The sequence below is a fragment of the Rhamphochromis sp. 'chilingali' genome (genome assembly GCF_963969265.1).
Source record: "Rhamphochromis sp. 'chilingali' genome assembly, chromosome: 10".
In the NCBI taxonomy this organism is placed as follows: Eukaryota; Metazoa; Chordata; class Actinopteri; order Cichliformes; family Cichlidae; genus Rhamphochromis; species Rhamphochromis sp. 'chilingali'.
Window position 1 is genome coordinate 19478058 of NC_137937.1, and position 13291 is coordinate 19491348.

Genomic DNA, 13291 nt, shown 5'->3' on the forward strand with positions numbered 1-13291 from the left:
ATTATATTATTTGCAGCCTCCTCTGGCAGCAGTGTGCCGCTTGCTTTTTGTTCTATGGTTTGACGCTCTATTACAACTTGTTTTATGACTCCTGTATAGTTCTGGTCAGCGGTTAGATAGCTTACAAGATATGTGGGTGTGTGTTGCCACCAGCAGCGGGGTGGCAGGCGTAGTGTTTCAGCACATGGCCTATATTTAACTGGGGGAAGGGGATTTTGAACTTAAAGTCATATCGTCATATCAGCTGCCACTGGCACACACAAAGGTGCAATGAAACACTGCTTTTTAAAAAATTTTGAAACTCTAAATTCTTAATGTTCGCTGTTTGTGTGTTTGACTCAGTCTCTACTGATATGCACCCCCACCAATTGCTTTGCCCTTGTCTTACTTGACTCCCCACTTTTCATTCCCGGCTCTGTCTATTTCTGTCCTTCGCTGAGTCAGATGGACATCTCCCAACTTAGAATGACACAAACAGGCGGACCGACTACCAATTCAGAGTGACTCAAAACATCAGGAGGACTCTAAAAAACAATACTTGGAGTTGAAAAGAGAAGATTTGGGGGAAATTACCAAGATGGACGAATGTGAGAGTCTGTATTCGGAGATGACGGAGCTGCAGGAGTTTCAGTGTGAAGCTTCAGATGTCATGAGCCAGGATGATGAAGATGAATTGGAAGAGCTACAAAACAGGTGATTTACAAAAAAAGAAAAAGAAAAAAAGAATCTGAATAACCTCATTTTTATTCATATTATCTCTGTTTTAGAGTGATTTTTTTTAAAATGTTAGCTCTTTGTCTCTGAGCTTCTTAGCATCAAATAATTTGTTATAAACAAGGAAAGGAGAAGATGTAGCTCATCTCCATCTGGAAAACATAAACTCAATTTAGTTTCCATTAATCTCCATTAATCTAACTTAATGCCTTAAATAATCACGTAAAGAAGTGTCGGTGTGGCAGCTATATCAATGTTCGATGTTGTTCACCACAACATGTTTTACATCTCATTTTTATACTAGTTTCCTCTACTTATTCTTCCCATTTCATAAATAGTAGAAGAAACTGATATGTTGGATGCATCCCAGAAGGCCAGGCTTCGCTTTTCTAATATTACATGAATGACGCCTTGGGACGTCACCTTTCAGGGGGCTCTGGTGTATTCATAGCTGGAGGGATGGCTCAGAGCGCATCAGATCATTATTTTTTCAGATCATCACTCTCACTGGCAGCTCCGCACCAAACACCTGGTCTAATGCTGGAGATATGCAAACCTCAAGTGATCATCTTGAGAAAAGATTAACTGGTGTTACTGTGCTTTCATCTTAGATTAACTCAGCTGCCTCGGTGGTCCAAAATGTTGCTCGAATATGTTTTGATTTGATTAATTGCTTTGTCCTCAGGTTATATTTCCATGAGCTGTGCCAAAAAAGATCTCCTCTTGCAGTCATGCCTTTCCTTCCTCCCTCCTCATTCCTCTCACTCTGTCAATTCCTCTCTCCTTCAGTCTCCGAGAAGTTGTCCAGGACCCATCGGTGAAGCCCAAGCTCCAATGCCTAATGGTGGATCCGTCGTTCTCAATGGTAACAGTTCAGAGCGAGGACAGTGGTATTGTTTGGGAGACGGCCTCTAGCCGCTGCTCTACTCCGTGGGCCTCTGAGACGAGCTCCACCTCTGAAGCTTACAGTATGGAGGGCTCTGGAGCTGCAGGAAAGATCACCATCGTCTTTGATGAGGAGAAAGTAGTCCGCAGGAGGACGAGGTCTGGAGGAAGAAGCAGTAGGCTCGGGGACAGGCTGAGCCGACCTGGTAGCTCAAGATCGGCTTCAGCTCTAGGCGTGGAGAGACCGGAGATGGCAGAGGTTTCACTTCCCAATGTCAAGCAGGAAAACAGCAAAACAGAGACGGACTTGGAGGAAATCAAAAGCAAAGATCAGCAGCTTTTTAGTTTGATTTCAGAGGGCTATGAGATTCTTAACATTAGAGTCCCCTCTAAACTACCCACTGTGGACGAGGAGGAGAGTACAGAGCTGCAGGACAATTTGTCTTATCTGGATCAGACTCCAAAGATCAAGTCTCATAATCACATTGAGTGGACGTTGCAACATAATCAAGTCCTGCCAGAGGGGGAGGAAATACTGGAACACCAGGAGGTACTTTTCTGTTTCATTTGAAAGATTGTTATAATGAACTTTGTGATCTTTATTATGCTTCATTTGTCAGTTTAAGTGTTACAGTGCACTTTTTGGATTGAGATGCTGATTTTAATTTCTCCACAGCAAGATTCTTCTCAGCCATCAGCAGACACAGAGCGTGGACACACACCCACTCAGAGAGAAAGCACCGGTGACATTGACTATTTCGAGAAGTTTACCCTTTTGGATGTGGTGGCTTCTGGAGAACAAGCAGAGCTGCAGGAGGAGTTTAAACAGCCTGCAGCAAAACTCCAAGCTGAGGAACAAAAGCCTGCTGGAGAAACAGCCACAGGCGCCCCCTCTGCATCTGAGGACTCTTTCGTATTTGTTTCGGACGTAGATATAGTTGGGGAACACCTTGATGAGGTCTTCTATGGAGAAGGACTTCCTGCTGATGCACTACATCAGAGAGAAGAAGACAAGACTGAAAGCCAAGGAGGGATGAGAAGCAGACGAGAAAGCCAGAGGTCAACGAAAGGGAGCGGATCAGTGTTGTTTGAGAGTGAAGAGACCACTCTCACGCCCATCTTTATCTCTCCTGGACCTCCTAAGATCATTGACCCGATCCTGCTGGAGGAGCCCACTGCCATGTCCTTCATGTACTCTGACCTTTACGAGGATGCTGTGGGTGAGAGGAGGAAGAGTGATGAGGAATACTCTGAGGCAGAGAGCGTGGCATCTGAGAAGTCTTACAGGAGACGTTTGTCAGATTCAGAGGAGGCACATGGGTACCTGGAGAAGTTCATTTTAAAAGACGAATCTCCTACGCTGGATGTTCAACCGGAGCCGGTGGCCAGTGAGAGCGAAGGAAGGATGATGTGGCCGCAGAGTAAGTTTGAAATGACGGGATGTTTAATACGAGTGCCAGAAGAAGAAAAGAAAGAAAAGGTAAAGAAGGAGGAACCAGAGGTGCAGGAAGTGCAACTCTCTGAGGCTACTCAGGAGGAGACTATAGGAGTGACCTCGGAAGATTCAGGTCAAGAGTCTAAACCACCAGAGAAAAAAATGGAAGATCAACAAATGAAGCTTGAAGATAAGACAGACAAGACCGAGTCTTCTGAGTGCAGCTCAGAAAAGCCACTTCTTGAAACTCACCAGGCGGACTGTAAAGTAGACCATACACAACAGAGTGAGGGTCATCAGAGAGAAGAAGAAAAAAAGTGTGAGCAAAGCTGCACTGAACCTGAGCATGCCTGTGAGGAGGTGTTAGAAAAGACTGATGAGAAGACACCTGTAGTGCGTGCAGATATAGAAGCACCTGTAAGCAGTGAGGTGCCTCCTGCGGTCAATATATCTGAAGTACAAGCAGAAGCCTGGAAGACGAGTTTGCCTGAGGAGGTTGTTTCTGACACCAAAATAGAGTCTGCTGATGAAGAACTAGTAACCAAAGCAGAGGACTTAGCTGAAGTGAAGGAACCTGAGACTGTAACACAGGAAACGTTCACTCTGACTGAACCCTCGGCTCAAACACCAGCGTCACAGCACAGAGAAGCCGAAGACGTTGGACCTGTTGAGGTTATCACAGACTGTGATGCTGCAGTGCACACTGTTGTGGAGGTAACGGAAAAAGCAGTGAATGAAAAAGAGATTCAAACCCAAGTTTGTGTCGATCTTCAGGAAGTGAGAAGTATTCCTGAAGGACACGAACCTCTGACAGGGGAAACTACTGCTGAGGACAAGTTGGATAAAGAAGGGTTAGAGGTCACAGCCACGTCCATTGAAGTAACCAAGCCTGTTTCAGAACCAGTCATGACAGATGCAGATGAGAAACTTCATGCAACCCTTAAAACTCAGCAGACACAACAAGACATGGCTGATGGTGGATCAGACAAAACAAACTCTAAAGTACCCGCAGAGACCAGTAGGACTTTGGTTCAAGACATAGTGACCGTAGGTGATGAGCTAATCCTCCTCGTCCCCAAAGGAGAAGCTGTAGAGATGGATGTAGAGATCAGCCAGTGGTCAGAGAAAGATACGGTTCCTCTCCCTGAGTCTAACAGCACAGCTGAACTTCAGGCACTAGTAGAAGAAACAATGATGGAGCCTGAAGTCAAAGTAGAACCAGAAACCTCTGCAGAAGAAAAAGAACAAACCAGGAATGATTTCGATATGGACTATTCGCCACCTGCACCTGTAGAGGAAGCTGACTCCAAGGAGGCGAAGATTCAGAGACCCATAGAAGAAGACAAAATCATCTTTACTCCCCAACAGGATTCATATGAAGTGCACAGAGAGGAAATACATCCTGAACAAACAGTCGTAGAACAGATGGCAGAGATTCACGAGATGGAAGAAACGAGCGTTATTAAAGCAGATCTAGTTCCACATGTTGATCTGCACAAAGAGGATGTTGAGCAACAAATGGAGCAAGATTGGGGATTAGCAGAGTGCCCAGATGTGCCTGATGTTGAGATGGAATATGAAGTGATTTCTAAACAGGATGCAAAGGAGATGCCAGAACCTGAAACACAGAGAGATGTGGCTGGGCTATTACCACAGCCTACTCTGAAGAAAGAAGAGGATGAAGAGATGGTGGTAGAGAAGGTAGATTATTTCCCAGAAGAAGAAGAAGAAATGATTGAGGCTGACTATGAAATAATCGACGCAGAGGAGGAAATGCAGGCCCAGTTAGCTGCTGAGTTACAGGGGATGGACTGGTTCTGTCTCACCTGTGGATTTCTGATGTCAGAGAAAGACTGCATGTCTGGAGAGCATCACAGCCATGATGTGACTGCCGTGGATACGGCTTACGAAGAAATAAAGGTAATCTAATATTGAAGCACAGCTACACACGCAGGGCAGCACAGTGGAGCAGCGGTTAGCACTATCTGTGTGGAGTTTGCATGTTCCCCCATGTCTGGTTCTCTCTGGTTCATGCAGTTCTCGGGGTTAGGTTTATTAATGTTTCTAATTTACCTCTTGGTGTGAATTTGAACGGCCATCTGTCCAGATTGTGCTCTGCCTTTCGCCCTATGGCAGCTGGGAAAGGACCTACATCCTACAACTAATGCTGAAGTAATTGCTCTCTATGGTACCTCACCTGATTTTGTCTAAAACAGCCTGTAAGGGGTTACCTAGCCTACAGTGGTTATTTCCTAAAGCCTAAAAACAAAGCCAAGAGCAGTAGTCAGGATATAGTTTCCTTTCTGAACTATGATATAGAGTGCAATACAAAAAGTAGCACAGCATCATGAACTGAACAAAGCAGAACACCAGTTTTTATACCGTAAAATCAAATCAACATTTTTTATTTTCTCTGGTTCCAGAAGGTCAAAGTGGCTCCCGACTGTTTCATCATTCAAACATGTAGCTGCTGACACAGCAGAAAAACCACACTCATGACTGACGAGTACTGCGATCAAATAGCAGCTCATTATCCTACATCTCACCAGTGTTATGAACTCTTGTTATGAACATCACACATTTTACGGGCATTAGTTTATAATAAACTGGTCTTAGATTAGTCAACATTTCCATTCAATGCCAACAGGCCGCCACTTCTCAGGCTGCAGCCAAGCACATTGAATTGTAGTGATGCAATGCTCTGCTTTGATCGGTGCAAAGGTCCAGTGTGACATCATCACGTAGAAAATGATATGCAATCCGTACACACACACACACACACACACACACACACACACACACACACACACACACACACACACACACACACACAGGCGCGCTTTCCTCTCTCGCTGTACCTCTGGGTGAGCTTAGGGTCAGCCATCACGTGTGGAGATGAAACCTTCTAACAATCAGCTATTTTAGTCTTTTTCCTCAAATTAAAATGCAAACAAACACAGATCTGCATTTTTAGGCTGAAGGTTCAAGACACATTTTATTGCAACAATCAGAGAAAACGCCTAAACACACACGCCTCACTAAGGGATAAGTTATTTTGGCTTTTCCATGTGGTCTGTCAGGAAACACCTGACAACAGGAGAGGGGTATGTCAGACTTCTGGCACTTAAATGAAGAGAAAGTTGGAACAATTTTAAGAAAGATTGAATGTCATTTCCAGCTGATATTTGAACCAGGTCTTGATGATGTGCGATCCATCATATTTATGTGAAGTATTGACAGCTGTAGAGAGTAAACAACATAAAGATCAAAAGAGCAAAGCTCTAATCTAAGTCTGACTTCAGCACCAAGAAGTGCAGTATATTCAAGTACTCCACAGAGGAGGAAAATTGATCCTGGCATGCTCACCAAGGAAACTTAGCAAACCTGTGTCCGGTCCAGTTCTCCAAGCTAGAAATTGCATTGCACTGCTTCACTTCTACATGCACAGGGGGCTGTTTGTCAAACACGTGTTAAAGTGCTCTGTAATGTTATAAATCTGCTCTTAGATGAGAAATTCATGGCATTCAGAAAAATAAAGACTGGCTTATTTTAAGCATCAAACATTAGCCAGCTGACCCTCAGACTAATTTAGAACTAAGATGTCAGGGCCCATAATTTGTGGTTGAATATTATGGAGCCGGCAGTGTGAAGGGAAATACCTTTTCAAGACCACAGTTACTGCTTTGAAAATTTACTGTGGTCATGATTGTTAATAACTCAAAGAAGTGGCTGTTGTTTGGAAAAAAAATCTTATTTGAATACATTCAGACATATGACTAAAGTCTGGCTGTTGGTAAAGCTAAAGGCTATCTCTGTGTGACTGGCCCAGGGTTGTGTATGCAGGTATGTTCACACGTTCTCCTTCAAACACCTGTTAAGACTCTTAGCAGAGAGCAGAGAGCGGTCAGTGACCACATCTTGACCCAGTTAAATGTGAGCTGCTTGTGCTGAAGCGGTGACAGGGGATCGCCGCTGCTCTTCTTCCTGGAATAGCGTCTCTGATGGCTCTCCTTAAAGCTGCAGCAGACTCGTATTTTAACTTCAGGATGAACCCGTTTTATCTCTCTGAATAGTAACAACTTGCGGGAGGGATTTGTTTAATCTTTAAACAAGATAAAGAACTCGACAGAGCAACTGAGAAGTTGTTATCATGAGTAAAAAAGAAAGCATGTTGTTTTCAGTTGGTTAATAATGTTGTGAAAGATGAAACACCTTCTGTGAAACCCTGGCAGAGATACCAGCCCACAAAGAGATCTGTATTCTTGTTTATCTGCTAGATTTTCTTTAAAACTTTATAATCTTTTGAGGTTACAAACTCTGAGAGAGCTTTGGCTCAGCTTTGGCATCATATGCAAAATATTTCACTTCGCACCTTTGCATTATTGTCAGAGTGCTTACAACTGATATTTCAATAAGAAGAGATCACTTGGAAGAACTGAACATCATTTATTGAGACAGAAAAACTTTTTAGCAATTAGACTTTGACGATGGTGGTACAAAATCCCAGCACTGACAGGATTTAGGACAGGAGCCCCCCGAAGTCTAGATGCTGGTGGTGCTGAAGATGATGACTACATCCAAGCCTTCTTGGATGGAGCTTTAACTGAGGTGTCTGTGAGGTGGAGATGGGGAGGAGAGTCTGAAAGGGAGAATGACGAGAACACAGATTTAAACCACACAAAGTGGATGCTGATTGGCTCAAAGAAGGTGGGCAAGAAGATGACTGGACTAGAGTAATGATGTCAGTATTGAGACTGACAGGATGGGGAAGCAGTAGTGATGTAAAGACCAGAAAAGCAGCTGAGCACCCAGGAAAGCAGGGAGATGAGTGATTGCAGATCTTCGTTACTGAACTTACACACAAGCTTCATTTAACCTGTAAGTGTTTGTAAAACAGGAGTCGCTGAGTGGTTGGATCTCAGAGCTTCAGGAGAGATCGGAGAACATCGAGGACTTGGTGTCAGAGCTGGAGCTTGCCTACAACTCTGTGGAGGTAAAGCATGCTTTAGTTGCTCTAAGCAGCACTGTTAGCTCATGGTAGAGTTTAATCAAAAGCCTCTCTTTGCTGTTCGTCTGGCTCAGGATCAGTTCATAGAGAGCGAGGCGGCCATGAAGGCTCAGAACAAGGAGATGATGGATGTGGTGATGGAGCAGTACAATAACATGTCTGTCAGCATGGAGGAGGAAAAGAAGACCAAGCTGGAGCAGCTCTATGATCAGATTGTCTCCTTCCAGGAGAGCATTGACTCGGCCAAGGCCATTCTGGAGACCGCAAGCAGAGAGGCTGAGACTGAGGCCAGCGTGAGTCCTGAAGCTCCTCGGGTTTATTGCTCATGAGGGTTTGTGTCAAATTTCTAATAAAATCTTCTTCAATCTGCTCCCCCACTAGTCGCCTGAAGACATTCATGCAAGGTAATTTGCTTTCAATTAAAGATTTGGGAATGAGTGTGGTTTCCCAGGACTTTAGTGGCAACCAGTTTGGCATGCTGCTTGACCTCCAGAACCTCAACCTGTGGAGCATGCCGGTATGCTGGATATTAAAATGCATGAGTGAATTTTTGTTTTATTATTACATATCTAAGAAGCCGTGACAAAAAGTCAAAAAGCGCTAATTTATTTAACCAAAAACATGAATTTAACACCAAAAAGTTTTGCCAAGAGGTGTGAAGGTCAGTATCATCAGAAGACAGATTTTATAATTATACTGATTGCCACAAAATAAAGATCCATGTGGTGTGTGCATGGGTGAGGGTTTCTAACTGATCTACCATAGCATAGAAATATATAACATATAGGCTGCGTTTCCCAGGCATGGATTAAATGCAGTCTTTATAATGGAGATCGTCACTGAATTTTTCTTTAAGGTTAGGTTCAGGCTTAATCTATGTCTGGGAAACTGGATGATAAAGTTGGACAAGTGAGCAGATTGCTCACACTTTAATGCTGATTCACGTTGTGGTTTATGGTCAGGCTTACAGCAGCTCTGGACTCAGCCTCGACAATGGAGCTGGGTCCCAAGGGACTGCTGGTCTTTGAGGACTATGCCAAGGCCAACACTTCAAGCTCCAACCTCGCACAGCGAAAAGGAATCCCAGGTGGGTCTGCTGTGAGCTTACCCTGTGTTTGCAGATCTCATGCTATCACACGTACGTATATGTGGCATAAAGCTTCCTGCTGTGTGTCTCAGTTCCCCAGAGGCCGACACTGCTGCCGCAGGAGCCGGGCTCAGCCACCAGCACCAGCGTCACAGTTTACTGGAAAGTCAACCCTGGAGATATCATAGACTGCTTCCAGGTCTACTGCATGGAGGATCCACAGGGCGGTAAATACTTACAGGATGTTTCTTAAACTGGAAAATTGTGGAAGACTAATAATGATGTTGAACAGTGAACAAATTAAAAGGTTTCTGAGTATATAAATGTAAGGAGGTGTTTGTCTTCAGGGTTACATTTGAGGTGTTTTATATCTGTGGTCCACAGCTGTGTCAGAGGAGTACCGTGTGACAGTAAAGGAGAGTTACTGTGTCCTGGAGGACCTAGAATCTGACAAGATGTACAAGGTTTGGGTGATGGCTGTCAACTATACAGGCTGTTCTCTGCCCAGCGAGAGACTCACCTTCAGAACTGGTCAGTCTGCACGCTGGACTTATAGCAACACATCTGTTGTCTGATAAAAAAGTTGAAGAACTGCTTTCATTTTTTCCTGACATGCTTGACAGAATTCAGATTTCTCCTCTGCTATATTAAGACAATGTGCTTGGAAGCAATCTGGCTGTTTGTAGTTTACAGACGAAGCAAGAAAAGTCCTGCAAAACCATAAAGGTGTACTTTTCATTAGTTGTCTCTCTCTGGCAGCTCCTTCAGTGCCAGTGATCGACACAGAGCGCTGCAGCATCCTGTGGGATTCAGCTACTCTGAGGTGGAGCTCAGCAGAACGGGCTCCTGGACAGAGTTACACTTTGGAGTACTGCCGACAGTATGAACTGGAAGGAGAAGGGCTCAGGTGGGTGTTAACCAGACCGGTAAGCACACTGACACATGTTACTATACTAGATGTTTATGTAAAATGTTTGTTTGTGCATATATTTTTGCTGATGTGACTCCCAGATCCATCTCAGGTATCAAAACCTGTGAGCAAAAGATTCTCCTGCAGCCCAGTGAGAATTACCTGTTTTACATCAAAGCTGTGAACGAGGCTGGAGCCAGTGAACAGAGCGAGGCTGCACTCATTTCCACAAAAGGTATCAAGAACACACACTTCACAAATCATGTTTAGAAATTTAAAGGATGTACATGACATCATGGGCATGAATGGTACAGTAATGTGGTGCTTTAGATTTCTTTGTATTGTTCTTTTTCCAGGCTGTAATGATGCTGTTGATGTGCAGCATACATCTTTAATGCCTTACAAGAGAACAAGAATTGTTTTGTTTTTTTCTCTAATCCACACAGGGTCAAAAGTATGCATGCAGGCTTAGCAAGTTGCACCCAAGAGATGTTTTTTGGTAGCCATCAATAAGCTTCTGGTATAATTCTGACTGAATACTACTCTACTTGGCAGAATCGGTAGAGTTCATTTAAATTGGTAAAAAGAACAGTCCACGGAAATCTTGATTATGATGATTTTATGTTCACAGGTGTGCAACCACCCTACAGAATCTCTGCTCCCCTGCTTATGTTTTTATACTGTCTGTTACTTTTGTCTTGAGGCACGAGGTTCCACCTGCTGAAGGCATCAGCTCATCCTGCTCTCCAGCTCTCAGAGAACCAGACCACTCTGCACTATTCCCAGGATGCACACAAAACCACCTCGCTCACAGACACACAGTAAGTGTAACCCAAGAACACATCCAGTAGACCTTATTAGGAATACTCTTTTTAAAATCATCGTGTCCTAAAGGTGTCCATCCATCCTTGGTGAGCTGCTGCCAGCACGAGGGATCTATTACTGGGAAACCAGCGTGTCACAAAGTACGGCCTACAGGCTCGGAGTGGCATACAGCACAGCCAACAGAAACAGCTCACTGGGGGAAAACAGCCTGTCCTGGTGTTTGCAGTGTACTCCCTCACCATCAGGGTAAACATAAGGAATTTTCACCCATTGCTGTGATGTTTCTGATAGTTTTGGTCTTTAACTTCCACTTTTCTCTGTCTTTCTGCCCCTATAGTTTCAGGTATCAGTTACTCCATAATGATATTCAGTCCAGCGTGTTTGTAACTGAGACGCCTGACAGAGTGGGCACTCTCCTGGACTACCAGCTCGGTCGTCTGTCTTTCTACAATGCCCAAAGCGGTCAGTTATTAGGCACCTTCAGACAGAACTTCACTCAGCCATGCCAGCCCGCTCTGGCTTTGGAGTTGCCTGGCAGCCTGGAGCTCAGCATGGTGCCGGTGGTGCCGGAGTTTACCAAGGACAGCTAGCTCTGCTAGTAGCCTAACACAGTGGAGAGTTTACAGGTCACGATGGACTCTTAAAATGTTGAAGAATAATGTAGAAGAGATGATTCCTCTAAAGCTAATATATGGGTTTGTGTGTTGTTAGCTGACAGAAGAACGATCACTTCAAGCATCCTTGGGTTTCTTGAAAGGTGGAATACAAATCTAAGTTATTATTATCAGTACTTCAACCACATAAAGCTTTAAAAGCTAGTTTTCTGCAATTGAATTCAAATTATATATGTATCTAGGTTAAAAAAAAAACCTAAAAAGGACACTTTCAATTTAGAAAATAGAGCTTCTATTTCATATAAATGGATTCAAATTAAGTGCTTTGATTTATTTCCCCCATTGATGAGCGAGAATGAAAAATGAAATGTGAAAAATGTTATAATTCTGAACCAAACATGTGACAATCTTTTACTGTTTTTGTAAACGTTTTTCTAATTTCACCCAGTTCATTCAATCCCTTCACCACAGATGCTGTTAGTAAATGCTCTAATAACATATAGACATCTGAACACAACCTCTGCATAATTAGTCCTTCAACAAATTATTACTCAAGGTTTTTTGGGGGTTTTTTTGTCACCACAAAGTTTTGGACTGAGTTTGTGTCTCCAAACATACACTGTGGCACTTTTTAAACTGTTTCATAATGTGAATATGTTTGTTTTGTGTAAATAACCTTTTTAAAGAGATGTAATCAGTTCTTTGTTTCTTATGTGTGACTGTCAACAAATGCAGATCAGCTGTTTTTCTTCTTCTGTCTTGTAAAAACGGATTTTTCTGGTCTGAAAGAACATGATTATTTTTCTATCTGCTCAACTGAACTAATTGGTTAGACTCATTTACCATCCAGCCATCCTCCCCTTATCAGGTTCAGGGTTTGATGAAGCCTGTCTCAGCTGTCACAGAGAGGCAGAGTACACCCTGGACCGGACACCAGTGTGTTGCAGGGACTGTCGGAGGAAGCTCCACATAGAAAGGACCCTTCATTTGAACCAAACACCTCTGTGCTGCAGATGTGTTTTGACTCATTTTCCTAATAATATGTCACCACTAGGGGGCCTTGGTGCTCCGTTAACTGTATTACTGTCTTTTTAAAAATAATCTTTCTGGAAGTTAGGAGAGAACTGTAAACCTGATCTGAACCAAATGACCACAGAAAGAAACTTAAATCTAATTATTTTCCAGACAAGCTTTTTTTCTTTTTTGGTCTTTGTCCTAAAGATCGCATTTCCACCCATATTTAGACTTTCAAATCCCCTTTTATAAGGTTTGTGAGCCACAAGTGGTCATCACAGTTACATGCTTTTGGAGAGGACATTCGCAGTTATTGCATCATTATTTTCCAGGCAATCACACCCTTTCCCCCTTCTCACTCACCTCTGACACCTTTTATCATTTCTGGGAAAATGGAAAGAGGGAGGGAGCAGAAATGTGGAGGGTACACACATGCAACACATCAGTGACCAGATGCTCCATGTGATGTACTGGATTTTTCGGCTGGAACCTGGAGAAAAGCCCTCTGAAGAGGGACAGCCTTCCTGTGGTGGACAACACTCTGCTGGAGCCACCAGATTTTTCTTGATGCTATTTAATATTACTTGACAAACATATTGTTCCAGCATAGAAAGGCAGAAGATGACTGAAATTTCTAACAGATCCAAAATGTGGTATTTATTTCCAGCTACTGCACCCGCTTCCCAAACCATCCAGGAGAAATCTGAGCAGGATACTCGCCTTCATGTGACCGACTTGGACAATACCTGGAGTCAAGTATGCGTCGTTTCCTCTCAGCTTTCTCTGCGATTAATTTTTT

At 43.4% G+C, this 13291-nt stretch overlaps 1 protein-coding gene across 1 annotated transcript; it reads left to right on the plus strand.

The window, feature by feature from the left end:
- The first annotated feature begins 259 nt into the window (after positions 1-259).
- On the plus strand, positions 260-12299 carry cmya5 (cardiomyopathy associated 5). The gene is made up of 14 exons (XM_080894271.1): positions 260-693; positions 1504-2149; positions 2276-4954; positions 7932-8027; positions 8117-8335; positions 8424-8446; positions 9005-9129; positions 9222-9356; positions 9514-9660; positions 9889-10036; positions 10141-10274; positions 10743-10860; positions 10934-11110; positions 11202-12299. Exons 1-14 carry the CDS (start codon positions 578-580, stop codon positions 11452-11454), a joined length of 5016 nt encoding a protein of 1671 aa, XP_080750397.1. The 5' UTR covers positions 260-577; the 3' UTR covers positions 11455-12299.
- Positions 12300-13291: the final 992 nt, after the last annotated feature.

Excerpts from the sequence above, each read along its gene's own strand:
- cmya5 (XM_080894271.1), top strand. The coding sequence starts at position 578 with ATGGACGAATGTGAGAGTCTGTATTCGGAGATGACGGAGCTGCAGGAG. Across the intron at positions 8,447-9,004 it reads CCTGAAGACATTCATGCAAG|GCTTACAGCAGCTCTGGACT; the intron begins GTAATTTGCTTT and ends GTTTATGGTCAG. Across the intron at positions 10,275-10,742 it reads TGCACTCATTTCCACAAAAG|GCACGAGGTTCCACCTGCTG; the intron begins GTATCAAGAACA and ends TTTTGTCTTGAG.